The sequence below is a fragment of the Stegodyphus dumicola genome, chromosome 11 (genome assembly GCF_044657685.1).
Source record: "Stegodyphus dumicola isolate Sdum_Otavi_A_Nest chromosome 11, ASM4465768v1".
NCBI classification, from domain to species: domain Eukaryota; kingdom Metazoa; phylum Arthropoda; class Arachnida; order Araneae; family Eresidae; genus Stegodyphus; species Stegodyphus dumicola.
The window spans coordinates 114,332,916-114,348,299 of NC_140778.1; the positions used below are offsets into that span (position 1 = coordinate 114,332,916).

At 30.0% G+C, this 15,384-nt stretch overlaps 1 protein-coding gene across 5 annotated transcripts in view; it reads left to right on the forward strand.

Moving 5' to 3' along the window:
* Positions 1-15,384, forward strand: part of LOC118187282 (uncharacterized) — a 145,514-nt gene that overhangs the window by 112,054 nt on the left and 18,076 nt on the right. For all 5 annotated transcript variants that reach the window (XM_035357472.2, XM_035357474.2, XM_035357471.2 and 2 more), the window contains 5 exons: positions 3,561-3,724; positions 6,745-6,867; positions 9,450-9,540; positions 10,190-10,276; positions 12,262-12,447. In XM_035357472.2, the coding sequence (XP_035213363.2) occupies positions 3,561-3,724; positions 6,745-6,867; positions 9,450-9,540; positions 10,190-10,276; positions 12,262-12,447 (651 nt within the window). The remainder of the gene's footprint in view (positions 1-3,560; positions 3,725-6,744; positions 6,868-9,449; positions 9,541-10,189; positions 10,277-12,261; positions 12,448-15,384) is intronic.

Below are 15,384 nucleotides of genomic sequence, written 5' to 3' on the forward strand. Positions count from 1 at the left end.
GTTTGTTAAACGGCCATTTCAATATCGAGAGAAATTTTTGCTCATATTATGTTCTAAAATGCAGCTCTACTATGGTAATAAAATTTGTGCTTGCATATTCAAGCATGTAAAAAGCTTTTTGTGCTTGATTAGTGGTTGTATTGCTTTATTTACACGAAGAGCACTCGCATCATACTGATGTCACAAAAAGGAAGGAATGGTAAGCTTGAACACAATTGAAATACTAAATGCTTCTTGATAACAATAAACTGTTTTTGATTTATGACATTCAGTGTATTTCTTCTACGCTTACCCAATGTTCTGTCAGAGCTAAAGGGCTAGTTCATCAGCTTTGTTGTGGAGGAAAATAATGCTTTTGCTGGTGCTACTTTCTGTCTCTTGTTTCCTTTTACAGATAAAAAGTGAGGTTTCGGTTTATATCATAGTTTAATTTCTCCTATATCTTTATTGAATACTTCATATATAACGTCTTTGTTTATAATTGTACCATTTCCAAGAATAAAACCTTTATCAAGAAAATAGTTTCTCAAAACCTTATGCAGTGTGGCATCATCCATGTCGGATACAATTGCTTTGACTTGAAGCCCAGACAATTCATGTTCAAACAAAATGGAAGATAGAAGATTTTCCTTTATTTGACGATCAAAATAAAAATAAATGAGCTGTTTCCATTGCAAAATGAGTCCTCGAACCAATGCAAATTGGGTATTTTTAAAGGACCTTAATATCTGATCTAATTTTGAATCATAACAGAGTCTTGAATCTATATGGATTTCATCGAAACTTAATACGCATAATCTTTCTTTGTCAGTTGTATTTTGGCAAGTTGTTTCATCAATAGCAATACATCATTTAAAATGCCAGGGATGCAACTGAATCTTGAGCACCATCTTTTCAGTGTACTTGCACTTGGAAGTGGAATACCCATTTTTCCTTTCCAGAAATCGTATGACTTCACGGACAATGACCTGATTGCTCTTTGAAATGTTATCTGGAGACCATTTAATTCTCTTTTATTCATTAATGCATTTATTTGAGTTTCAGTAAATATGTTTTGAACATATGTTTTCATTTTTCTTAGTTTTCCATTTTCTTGATTATATTTTTAAATTTCTTTCCTCACTTTCTGAACTTTTCTAATATTAGTTTTCTGTTCCTTTTAAATCTTTTTCTTTGCTGGGAGTTAGTTTTTAATTGCTGCTTTCTCTCAGTCTGTAAAACAGGAACCAAGAGCTGATAATTTTGTGATTAAATCATTCACATTTTTTTTTTGGAGGTTGGAACAATTATAACATTGCTGAGTAACATTATTTTTCTCATAGCTATTATTATGAGCTTCTCATAGCTATTATTGTTATCATTTTGAAATCCAGACATGCCTTTTTGGGACTTATTCTCAATTCTATCAAATGCACTTTGTGAATTTTTTCCTTTTTGTTGCCTTTGCTGCCTTGGTATATTCTGATAAATAACCAAATCAGAAATACTAACAGTTGGAATAGCAATTGACTTCATTACCTTTTTTGTCTGTAATCCTAGTAATCTATTTTTTATATCATCCTCATAATCAGATTCATTGAAGTGATTGTTGCATATTTGAGTGCTCTTCGTGTTGACAATATCCGCTCTTCAACACCTGTGCAGCCATTCTTTTATTAACTGAATGTTATTGTACAGAAATCGATGAAATATCATGTTAGTTTCTTTTGTATTATGATAGGTATTACTAAAGGTAGCAATAGCACACAATACTATTTTTTCAATCATTTATCATTACAAGCACTTTCTAAATACAAATCCATTTAAAAATATCATCAGTTATAATTTTCTAGTAAAAAAATACCTCTTTTTCTGAAACTAAGAACTAAAGATTCAATCTTTCGTACTGAAGTTCTGGTCAGTCAGTGAGGAACGTACCCAGTGATGTCACATAACATCCGGTATGCTTCCCAAGAGGGCTCATGTCAGCATCATTTCCCTCAAAGGGATGATCCAGCTCTTCTCTTTCTTTAGCCCTGATATTCAGTTTCCTATGTATCGTAATACTTATCATTTCTCAAATTTGTAATAGTCTTTTTTAGATTGTTAATGTAGTATTTTATATACAAGCATTTCTGTTCACATGATTATTATTCATTAAGTATTTAGACATGCATGCAGTATGTGTATGTATTGTGCATGTATTTGTATACTTTAGATCATAGTTTCCTAAAGTAGTTGTTATTGCCCACCAGTGGATGCTGAGGATATCAAAGAGTTGATAAAAGGGCATTGAGAAGAAAGTTGGCAATAATGAGATATTTTAAAAATTTTACTGACTGAACACTATTGAAATGAGAACTTAGTTTCATTTAATTATGCAAATACCACAGTCAAGCATTATTACCAGACTATATCAAATTCAGTCTGTTGAGCCTTAATGCAAGTTGGTGCAAGTTGTACATGTACTCTTAGAACAAATTTTTTTTTTTTTTTTTTTTAACCCCAAAGCAAAATAATATAAATAATAGACTCCTAGTCTAATAGTAAAAAAATCTGACCACAACTTCATACTTGCAGTCATATCCAATATACTCAAATATGTTATTTTTTTTAACTATGTCAGTGCAGTGTTTTGAGAGAAATCTATACATATTTTGTTAGGTTCATTACTACGAATGCTTCAAGAAATCTTTAATCTTCTCCATTCTGTTTTAGTGTCCCATGATATTTTTCAGTTGATAATTTAATCCAGTGCAAGTGAAATAAATGCCTAAAAATTTTGATGCATTTTCACTCAGTACATAAATGTTATATTCAAAGGACATCTAATATATCATTATTACAATTATATTCCTGTTGTCATTATTACTGTTTGCTGCTCAACTAGATCACTTATTGAAGATGAGAAGTTTAAAGCTTTAATTCTATTCGTAAACCTTCGTAGTTTTTTTCTGTTTGGCTTCAAGTCAAATTGCTCTATTTTTACGAGTGTATTTTTGTCTTGTAAACTCGTAATATTGTTAAGTGTGAGTTTCTGGTTGAGGAAATATTTAGGTAGTTTAAGAGATTTCTTATGAATTCTGCCTAAACATCCAAGTTAAATGTTCTTTCTTTAATAATATCATTATGTATTAAAAGGAAAATAGATTGGGTGATTTAATATTTTTAGCCTAAGAGCAATATGCTATACTGCACTGAAAAATACAGAAACATATACCAAATGATGAAAGGAAATTGGGATTGGCATTTATGTTAAATGCTTAATTTTCAGTTTCCTTCCCTCTGAATGCAACATTTTCCCCTTTCCAAGGATGTAAACTAAAAGTGTTTAAAATATTTCCTTAAGATGTGATTAAATTTAAAAAGAAAACTTTTCCTACAGTATCAGACTGGTTACTTAAAGTGTAGAGGGACATTAAGTGTAGGTAACACAAAATCTCGATATTTTATTTATAAAAAAACTCTATATAAAATATTAATTGCTTGTATTCATTTTGCTCAGCCTCTCTGTTGTATCAAATTAAAGTATGTTAAATGTTGCAAATATGAAAGTCAGTCATATTTTTTTATTATTACAGGTGTTTCCTAAAGATTATCAAAGGGTCCTTAAATTATCTAGCTTGAAGAAGGAGACATCTGAATCCTCAAAATCAAAAGTTTTGCAAAAAAATTCAGAACTGAAACTAATAACTGACATTGAAGATATTCTGAGACAAGAAGGTGGGAAACTAGATAAAACTAGGTCTGTCTTTTATGTCAGTTTCCATAGTTATTGATTTTTTAAATTTTTCAAGCAAACACTTAACAGTTTTTTGTGTTGATATTTATAAATACAGATATTGTACATCAGTTTATCAGTTTCTTTTTTATGAATATACGAGGGCTATCCAGAAAGTAGATTACGTTTTGGAATAAAAAAATAAACAAAGTATAGGAAACAAATTTTATTATATACAGATGAAAGCCACACTCAAATACTACTTTTCTACATAGTCACCATACAAATTAAGGCATTTATCGTAGCGATGTACGAGCTTGGAAATTCCTTCGTCGAAAAATTCGGCCGCCTGCGCCTTCAACCACTTCGTTACCTCTTCTTGCCTTCCATCTTGCACAAAACTTGTGGTAACCAAGCTTTTCGCTGATGATTTCGTGCAACAAACTTCGCGAAATTTGTGGAAAACTCAAAGAAAGTTCCGTTATTGTGAAATTTCGATTTTCACGGACTTTAGCATCGACTTTTTCGAGAAGTTCGGCGGTCACTATGCTGGGTCTCCCACTTCGATCTTCGTCGTGAACATTGGTTCGGCCATTTTGAAATCTTATGACCCACTGACGCACTCCACCTTCAGTGATAATGTTGTCCCCATACACTTCACGAAGCTGCCGATAGATTTCTATCGGTTTACAGTTTTTTGCAGTCAGAAACCTTATTACTGAGCGCACCTCGCAGCTCGCGGGATTTTCAATTAACGCAGACATTTCAAACCGTCACAGTATCTGAACGGAGCACAGCACGAACCTCTCACTAGCACGGCTAGATGCAGACTGAGCTGCGCAATGCTGTGACCCCAAGATGGCCGCGCTAGCCCCGCCCCTAGCGGACACAGACGGAAACGTAATCTACTTCCTGGATGGCCCTCGTAGTATGGCATTTTTCAAGTGGGAAATGTTTTTATTAAAAAGTAAAGTAAAATTTAATTTTCAGGAATTGTATGGCCTTTGTGAGTGAGAAACTGAATTGAATTATTTATTAATGTTGATTTCTTGAAGTGGAAAATAATATGTATTTTAAACGGGAATTTCATAATATTTATTTTTATATATTTTGAGTTTGCATAAGTGGTTAAAATATAAATTTTAAGTGAATTTTTGAAGCACAGACTTATTAAAGAAAAGATACAAGAATTTTATATATTTTGTAATGCTATGTCATTTATGATATATTTATGCTATTAATTTTTTTAAAATTTTAAATATAATTGAATAGCATTATAAGACTGAAATTAATTCAAATTATCATATAAAATCCTGTCAGTTTACATATGTAATCAATATTTGTAACTTTGCAGATATTTTGTATTATTTTATTGCAGTAAAAATTTTAATTTGAAGTATGTGCATATAAATACTTCATTTTTAAATCAACTACGTGGGATTGATGGAATGTTATTAGTTTCTATTAGGAACTTCTAATAAATTTTGATAGTTTAATTACTATATATTTTTAATACTCTTGTTATTGGGGCTGGATTCAGAAATGTATATATGCATGTATGGATGTTTTTATGTATGCATGTGTCTAGGGATGTATGTATTCATGTACATATGTATGCATACATGTGTATACACACAGATATATACATATATATCTACATACATATGTGCATACATTGCATACATTTCTGAATCGAATGAGATGACTGAAGAGTACCCTATTTTTCCTTAATCCAATACACTATTTTTGTAATGAAATTAATTGTTTAATTGCTTTTGGTTAATCTTTGGAATATGGTAACAGGTAGTTTCGCCACATTTTGGTAAGGCGATAAAGGTTATTAGGTAGGACCTTCAGCAATAATCTGAGAAGTACACAGTTCGAATCACAGATTATTTTGTCTCAGAGAAATGAGAGATCATGAGACATGTCATGTGACATTTTCCAGAAAATTCCGATCGTGATTTTACCTAATAAGCACTTAGAAACAATTTTGCTGCTAAAGTGCAGAATCGCCCACTTATTTGTATGGTGCTTTTTACAAGAGTAAGAAGAATTGGATTTTTTTCAATTTTCTTTGACTTTTTAAGTGAAAATAGGTCGATGTGTTCATGGATAAAGTCAGGAGTGTGCACAATGCCATTTTTGTGCAATTCTGGGATGTTTTTTTAAGTGAAAATAGGTCGATGTGTACATGTATACCGCATATGTGCAATCCTTAACGCTCGAAGCAGTGGGCGATTCTGCACTTTCTCACCTGATCTTTGTCATGATTAAGCACTTTTGTTCCATAAAAGTTCTAGCATAAGTGTAATTCGGCTAGCAAATTGTTGGAAAAAATGTTGAGTTAAAAAAAAAAAAAAAAAAAAAACTAGCAGGTTGCTGTAGCAGGGTTGGTCACCAAAGTTTCGCCAAAAAATCGCCAAGTTACCGTTATCCGAAGATTCACCTTGCTTTTTATTATATATTAAATCTTTGCTTTTTTGTTAAAGGTTCTCGTTTTAAAATCTTTTAAAAACTCTAAATCAAGTTTTGAATATTGTATTTACTCAAAAATAAGGCCGTCCTTATAAGTTAGTTAGGATAAATTTTAAGAAATAAAAATATAAGTGACTATTTCTATAGATTACGGTTAGAACTGATTCTGATTAACTACATAGCTAAATATGATACTATTTTACTATGGTGTAGAAATCAAAGTTATGGAAAGTTACTGATAGTACATTGTAATGTATTTACTTTTGGGCATACCAGTGGCAAATGTTATGGATGCAAGCCTAAATTAAAGTTGCCAAGTTAAATGGGCTATTGTAGTTAGCAATAATTATACTGTTTATATGTACCTGTGAGGTTCATTTACTATTTAAACAATGCAATTATTCTCTAAGATTGGACAATTCAATTGCTTTCTCTCTTTATGCAATTTCATTTATAAAAATATCCATTTATGAGATCCTACTAAATTTTAGAATTAAAATGTAGCAAAAAAAGTGAATCTTATTTTTCAATAAATACAACAATTCTTTATATTCATTATATTTCAGAGGTTTTATTAAGTACAAGCGCATTTCATCCTATTATCGAGCTCCTGAAGAACGAATTAAGGATTTTGGGGAAATTTATGACCATGCAACAGTACGTAAGAGCCTCAAAGTTCAAGCTGCTCGGTATGTGCTTTGCTATTTTATTAAAATTTAAAAGTGTTTCTTTCTTTTTTTTTTTTTTTTTTAAATTTTATTTCAATCTGTTATTTTAAACTTTAGTTGATTCTCAGATTTAATACAGTAATTAAAATAAGCTGCACAATTTTACGTAATAGCATGAGCATAATCCTCTGTTCCTTTTACAAGTGGCCCTTTTTTATTCCAGATTTAGAAAAGAGCTGTTATAAAACTAATCAAAATTTACCACATTTATTAGAACCAGTCAGTTTGAAAAGTTTCATAATGTTACATATTCCTTAGATAATCTTGTAGATTTCTGTGCGTAATGCGGTGTCATGAAGGCAACAATCACTACCTTTACTTATGATGGAATTTTGATCATTTTATAGATTTTATTTTGTGATCAGATCATCACAGGTTACATAATTAATAAGTTCAGAATTTTCTAAAATTAATGCAAAATCTCGAATCATTTTTAAATGTGAGATTTTAAATGCAAGTTATATTTCAATTTCCCCGAAGAACTGAGTTACTGTTTGATTTTGCATGGCCTTGTTTTGGGCAATCTACAACTGAAATCCTGTGTATTTTTGCTTAAAGGTTACTCAGACTAGAGTAGCATATAGTAAAAATGGATTTTATTAAGGACAGCTATAGATATCTTTAGGTTTCTAGACTGGGGCTTGATTAACATCTAACGAGAGACTATATGCTCATTAGAGCTTTGTGGGCTTTGTCTTTTAGGCAATGAACATAGTCTTTAGAAGCCAGTTTCTCATCTGCTGTAGCTCCCAACAATTTTATGCATGGGTACAGTAAAGTACAAGGTTTCCTTTGATGTATGATAATGGATCTGATTCTAAGACAAGAAATCACAATGAAATACACGGGCAATGCAACACAGTGGAATTTGTGAATAATAGAAATATGTCATAACTCTCTGAGCATTATGATCGGCTTTATCCGGTCATCAGAAGTTTAGCTACTTGGCATATATTAGCTTATAATTTAAGATATTTTGCTTTCTTACTTTCTTTAATAATCTAAATATCATCTTAATGAATATACATTTTGAAAATACAGACTAAAATAAGTAATTTGTAAACTCGATTAATAAATGCTGTTTAAATACCAGTCTTCATGACGGATCTAAAATCCTGTGCCCTCAGAGCGATAATGGAACATTTTTCAAAAGGCAAATTGCTCTACTTGATATGATTGGATTGGTCAGCTGGTCAACAGAGTAGTGTGATCTGCATATACTGCTGTCACTGTGTTATTTAAGCTAGGAAAATCATTAATATAAAGCTTGAAAATTATTGGTCCTATGTGGATCTTTGAGGGACTCCTAAGTTTATCATTTCTACACTTCAGAACTTCTGAATTCTTACCTTAAGTTTTCAGTTAATATCTGTGTAATATTTTCAGTAGTGTAAGTGAAAGGTGACACAAAAAATAAAAAGAAGTAAACATGGCACTAGGACATCTTAAATGAACCAAAAAAGGCAACCTTAGTTTAGTTGAAATTAACCATAGTTAACCTTAGTTTAGTAGATTTTGAATAAAAGTATATTGATTTTGAGAACAATCAGTTGCAGATTCCTTTCCTTTAAAGGGGAGGGAGAATTGTGATATTTTCTTCTTCCCCCCCTTTCTTATCCTGAATAGGAGAGAATTCTGTCTGATTACTCTTAACATCAATAGTTTTATTCAAAGTCTGTAGCAAATTAAGGTTGCTTTTCTTTTGTCTATTTTATGAGGACAGTTGTAAACAATTAACTTTAAATGAAGCCTTTACGCTGCACTTTATGAAATTTCCTTCCCTCAGTATTATTAGAAAGAGCAGCAACTGTTTCTTTTTTATTAAATGATTTAGCTGTTGTTTATGTTAGCTTGGCAGTGTGGTTCTCTGTTGAATATCTGCTTCAGAATGGACACTGATTCTGATTAAATGAACCAATGCTAATATGTTATTTTTTAATGTATGTAGCACTTAAAGGGATGCTTGCTAAGTAAAGTAACTATTTGCAAACATTTTGGCATAACTTTTATTTGTGTTTTGTCATTGTATTGAATTACAGCAGATTGCATGCAAATTACTATAAATTGTTTGTTTGGAATGGGAGATTGAGTTAATAGTTTACAAGAAGATTTAGTTTGTTGGGAAAATTGTGAATGTACAACCCATTTATTTAAGTTTTTGTGTAGAAAGATTTACCTTGATTAGTTTCTTTTGATCAACAAAGTATGGCAGTTACAGTATATGGAAGTTTGCATAGTATTATTATTTCAATTAAATTCTATTTTTAATTACACTTGAGAAAATGTAATGTTATAGTTAGTTTGAATGATTATTTAGGATACATAAGAGGAAAGTGCAGCAATAAACTAGAATAAAAATTAAACTAAAGTATAGTGATATTCAGAAGAAGAAAAAAAAAAAAAAAAAAAAAAAAAAAAAGAAAAGAAAAAAGAAAAATTTCTCCCTGTTGTGTTCGAAATATTTATATGGGTTCTCAATAAATGTCATTATTACAAATTTCAGATTTAAGATATATACATATTTACTTGAAAGTATTTTCTAGATGCATGGACTGTGGCGTTCCTTTCTGCCAATCTAACAGTGGATGTCCTTTGGGCAATATTATTCCAAAATGGAATGATTTAGTTTATCAGGTGAGGTACAAATGAATTTAATAATTAATACTTGTTGTTGTATTATCTGTTATCTCTACTGAAAAATTTAACATACAACTTTATTGTTTTCAAATTTGTCAAATGACTAATTCCAATCTACAAACTCATGTTATATTTAATAAAAAGTGTAAGTATGTATTGTGATTGTGAATCTAATTATCATATTACTTAAATTTCACCCGTAGCTAAAATTCTTTTTAATGCATGAAACCATAATATAATATAATTTTTCCAACCTAAAAAAATAAATAAAATGTTTCTAACAGAATAAAACAATTTGGCGAGATAAGCTCATATGTTATAATTCTTTAACAATTTTTTTTAAGTTGTAAGAGTCCCATCATCAGCTGAGCATTTAAAAATGCTGAATTTTAGTTGTACAATCTGGGTTTGAATCCCAATGAACAGGTTGGTTTCATGGTTTTATTTTGGTTTTACCTTTATGTAGCATAAATATTATATAATTTTCTGTGAAAGTTCTCATAGCAGTGAAAGCAACTGAAAATTTTTATGGAACTTTCATCCTCAGCTAATAAAAAACTTCTTTAACAGAATTTAACATAGAATTAACTATGTTAATATATTTTAGTGCCTTTTTTAATATAAGAAACTGTATTTTTCTTTTAAGGGTGACTGGAAAGAAGCCTTAGAGCAACTGTTGCTCACTAACAATTTTCCTGAGTTTACAGGAAGAGTATGCCCTGCCCCTTGTGAAGTATGTTAAATATGTAATTAGCAAGTCTATGTCCATATTTTATTCAATTTATTTGAATGATTGTATTTTATCCTATTTTTTGTTCTTCCTTGTTTGCTTCATAATATGTATAAAGTTTTGAAAGTAATTTTTGTGTATTATGGTGTGAGGGGAACTAAAATTTTGAACTAAATATTTACTCATTCTATGTTATTTAATCTTTTCTCATTAGTAAATAATAAAAATTATGATTATGTTTTTGTAATTCTGTGTGCAGTTGTGAGGAAATGAAGGATTTTTAATGCCTCAATGAGATTTTATCGTTTTCAGTAAGTAATAAAATCCCATCCATTTTAAATAGATACTGTTGTGAGTCAACAATGCAAAAGATCTTTCATTTATCTTCTGTATTGTTAAAGTGCATTTCTTAACAGGGAAGCAGGTTATTTATTTCAATGTCAGGTTATTACTGTAAAATGTCATAAATAATCAGTCATTTTATCTGATTATTTATGACATTTTACAGTAAATGTTATTTTCTAGTAAGAGTGCTGTAAATGAAATAAGTTTTCTAGCATCCTGGTAAAAGATCAGTTACAAAAATTCAAATTTTTTTATGGGTAATAATTGTCTGCATCCAGAATAAAATTTAGTGGTTATGGTAAAATTTTTTAGTTAAATATAGACTACAAACAAAACAATATATTTACAAAACTCTGCATTTTTAATTTAAATTTGATTTAGATTTGCAGAAAATAGCATCAATAATTTTGAAAAATGAAGCACTTGACTTTTAAAACTGAAAAATTATGTGAGTTGAATTTCAGTTTTATTTAATGGTAAAAGCGTAATTTTTTGAAAGGGAAGCAAAAATTTTAAAAGTAGCCCCTTTGTACTTATATATAAGTGTGAGTTATGTGCTTTTAAAATTTGGGTTATCAAAATGTAATGAACATATTGTGTTTGAATAGCTGTTTGATTTATTTTTATGTTTGTCAATATTGCTAAAACAAAGAATATTCAAATTTATATTTCCCTCCATCAATTTATTTGTTTATATTTTTACTCTCTTTCTTGAAATAAAACAAATATTAAGGAGTTAAAGTTATTTTTGACTTTCAACATAAACAGATTATTGAGCTTTTTTTCAGCAATAAAGATTTAGTTTTATGAACATGTAGGATTTTATATTAATTATTCAGTTATTATGATTTGAATCTTTACTTTAACTGTTTTCTGTAGTCCTCATAAGAACATAAATTTGTTGCTGTGCACTTAAGCTTTGAATGTTTTGGATTGGTAGCCTCACATTGCAGTTACATACTATTGATAGATCTGCCAAAGTTATTTTGGCTTTAGCCATTTGATGGTTGACGTTTAAATGTGTGACGTTAATTATTTGAACCAGCTTAAATACACTATTCTGTGTGTAGTCTTAGACTGTGTTACCTAAATTTGAATTTAACTTCCCACAAGTAGAGAGTTACAGTCTGTAGCACAAGCAGTGCCTTCTGTTAATTTCAAGAGTTAAGTAAAAAGCTTATTTTAACACTTCTTGTCATTTGATTTCAGATTGGAGCAATAACTTGCTTGTCAGTCTAGTAGGGTCTGTAGGACATTGTGTTAAGCTTCTGTACAAGCTGTACCGTACAAACTGATAACAGAGGATATTATACTTAGTTAAAAATGGGGAGTAGCATAATGTACAATTTTTTTAAAAGCATTTTCTAATTAAAAAAGATTATCGTAAACTCTTCTTTTTCAAATTGTAAGCTATTTTCAGATTTCAAGTTTTTTAAATAATGAATGCAAATTTAAATTTGATAAGCTTAATATCAAACACTACTTTGCTTATGTTTGTAACTATATCTGTTGGCACCATATTATATTCTTTGTAATTGTATGTTTTTAATAAAAATGTAAAATATAAATTTTATTTTAAAACTGCAGTTTTTTTTTTAAATTATTCCTTTCTTATGCTTATTCATTCCTGTATTTCTTTTTAGTCAGCATGTGTCTTAGCACTGATAGAACCACCAGTTACCATCAAGAACATAGAATGTGCTATTATAGAAAAAGCATTTGAAGAAGGCTGGATGAAACCTAATCCACCATGTGTTAGATCAGGTTTCTCAGTTGCTATAGTTGGGAGTGGCCCTGCTGGTCTGGCTGCTGCATCTCAACTCAATAAAGTATATTTATAATTTCTAGATAAAATTTTTTATTTTTGAAATCCCAGCTTTTCTCTTAAATTGTTTACAAAACGTGCATTTCGGGGTTAAAACTTTTGCAAGAAAAGTTAAAATTCAGTTTGTAAAATACAAAATAAAATTTCTGGATGCTAACCAGAGCCAATGATTTATATTTTTAATGTTGCATTAATTTTTCATTTGGCTATTCCATGCATAATATTTGATCAAAAGTATTGTTACTCCCAACAGCTGTAAAAGTTGGTTACTATTTAACCATGAAAGTTGCCAGAGATTCCTTCAAAGTGCACCAATCATTCATGTGGAATTTTCATCTGCACTTCTAGTTGCAACTCTTGCAATAAAATGTTCATTTATCGCTCTGCACAATCTACCAAATACCCACTCCTGCATAAGTATTCAATCTGCCTCAATTTTGTGCTTCATAAAATGGCTTTCATTGATTTCTGTTATTTTGTTAGACCTTCTAATTGTATCTGAACCATTGGTTAGGTTGTTGTGAGTACAAACTTTCTGAAGATGATTGCTCCAATCTATTACTATTTTCTCAAGCATCTGTTCTTTACCCAATTCAACTGATGTTAATACTTTTGACCAGATGTAAATGAATTGGAGTGCAGTCACAAAGGTGATTCTACAGCCCTTGAACTTTTTATTTTTCTAAAATACAGCAAGAACAGTTAATGTATATTTATAAAAACAAAAGATGGCTTATTCAGGATCAGTAGGGGTTACATAAAAGGAAAACACAGATTTTATGCATGTTTTGTGACATTACTCTTACCTATAACTGACATTTGGCATCAGTCAGTGGAAAAATACTTAACTGTTCAAATATTAGTGTAAAATTTTTTATCACTAAATCTTAGGTTCTTTTTTGATATTTAATCATGTTTTAACTAATATGTACTAAAATGTTTTGTTTATTTTAATATACAAAACATGTTATTAGATCTGCTGTACATGTCAGTGCATTTTTAAATCAAGGTTTAATGGCTAAAGAATAAAATGCAATATTAGTGTTACTCCCAACAGCTACAATCTTTTATGATTGTAACCTGAATATATTCAACAATAAATTCTGTTTTCACTTTTATCTTAATTTATTTTGTATAAATTAACTTATAAATATCTGTATATTTTGGTCTAATATTTATTATATCTACCGAGACCTTTTAGAACTCTATCTTCCTCTATGTCTATGCATTTACATTTATACATGCACACACACAGAAATTAAAAAAAAAAAAAAAAAAAAAAAAAAAAAAAAATTAAAGTCATCCAACTTCCTGAAGAATTAATGTGAATAAAATGTAAGAGACAGTTAATTAAGAATTTGTATCTTTTGACAGTGGAGAGCTGACTAATTTTAAGTAAAAATTTCATAAATCATGGAGATGGAATGAAAACATCATTATGTATAATCTAGGATACAATCTAGGGTAGGTACAATCCTGGAAGCAAATGAATAAATAATTAAAGGCAATTTAGTACTCCAGTGCAGCAGGTATTAACCACCATATTATTTTTTCATAATTTAAAATAAAAGTAAAATTAAATTAAAAAAATAATGCAAATCTTTTTATGGGTATAAATTTTTTCTAAAAACTAATTGAAAGCTGTACATTAAAAGAGGAAACCATTAAAAGTGCTCGCAAAAAAAATATTATGAGTTTTTTTAAAAACATGTTATTCAGTTATTCGTATTTGATAGATCTCTTCTTCACACCTACACACATATGCACAGTATTTAAGGAAAAAAGTGATATGTAAATTATATAAACTCACTCCATTCTGTACCAGAGTATTTTGAATAGTGTAATTTTATGAATTACAGGTTTCAAATATCCAAGATTAATAAATAGATTTTTTAAGACTATTGTGATTGTGAGGAGAGACCGATTTGAAAGGTGCAGTATTGAAGAAAAGTTTTCTGATCATGTTAAAATTTCGATATCGACTAGGAACATATACAGTCAAAAGTCGTTAATTCGGACACCCATAATCCAGAATGATCTATAATCCGGACCTCAAAGCTAAAAACTTTCTGCGCATGCGCCGCGTTGGCACATGCGCACGTGCGATTTACGCGTGCACGTAAGACCTTGACTACTGCGCATATGCGTGTGCACAAGTGCAGAATACGTTTTCGCCTGCGCATTTAATGTATAACGGACGGTGTAAGCTAAAATTATCTAATTATCTATTTCAGTTAATGTTAATGATTGCATTGTTCCTTAATCTTCGAATTTTATCCTGCTTATTATTTTTTGCAGACTGTAAGAGCAATTTTATAAAAGTAAACTTGAACTTTCGATTATGTCAAATATGACAAATAGAATTTCCGATGCTGGAACTTCCAAAGGATCTACAAAATGAAAGTATGTTTCGATGTCCAACAAACAAAAAGTGGAATTGCTGCAAAAAATGGATAAAGACATGAAGAATGTGACAGAGAGGTTAGTGAAAACGAAAAAATTTCGATTGACAAGTTATTAATCGGTATTCTCGGCACAGCAATTAACGGGACTTGAACAGCGGAACTTTGTAACTGAACAAGAAAATATGTCTGTTTATAGAATTAAAGAGAAAGTATGATCACATAAAACGAAGCAACTTAAACAACTTACATTGAAAGAAATGTTTAATAAATTAAACAAATAAATATTAAGCTTTTTTTTTTTTTTTTTGTAAATTTTGATACCCTTTAGATCATAATTGTTCTTTATTTCATAAATTACGGTTTCATATTTTTAATTTTAGAATTTCTGCATGTCATATTACGAGATTTAAACTGATGATCTATAATCCGGAAAAATCTATAATCCGGAATCGCCAAAGTCCCGACGAGTCCGGATTAACGACTTTTGACTGTATCAGTTATAATGGTTGGAAATTCAAATGAATGTAACATACTAA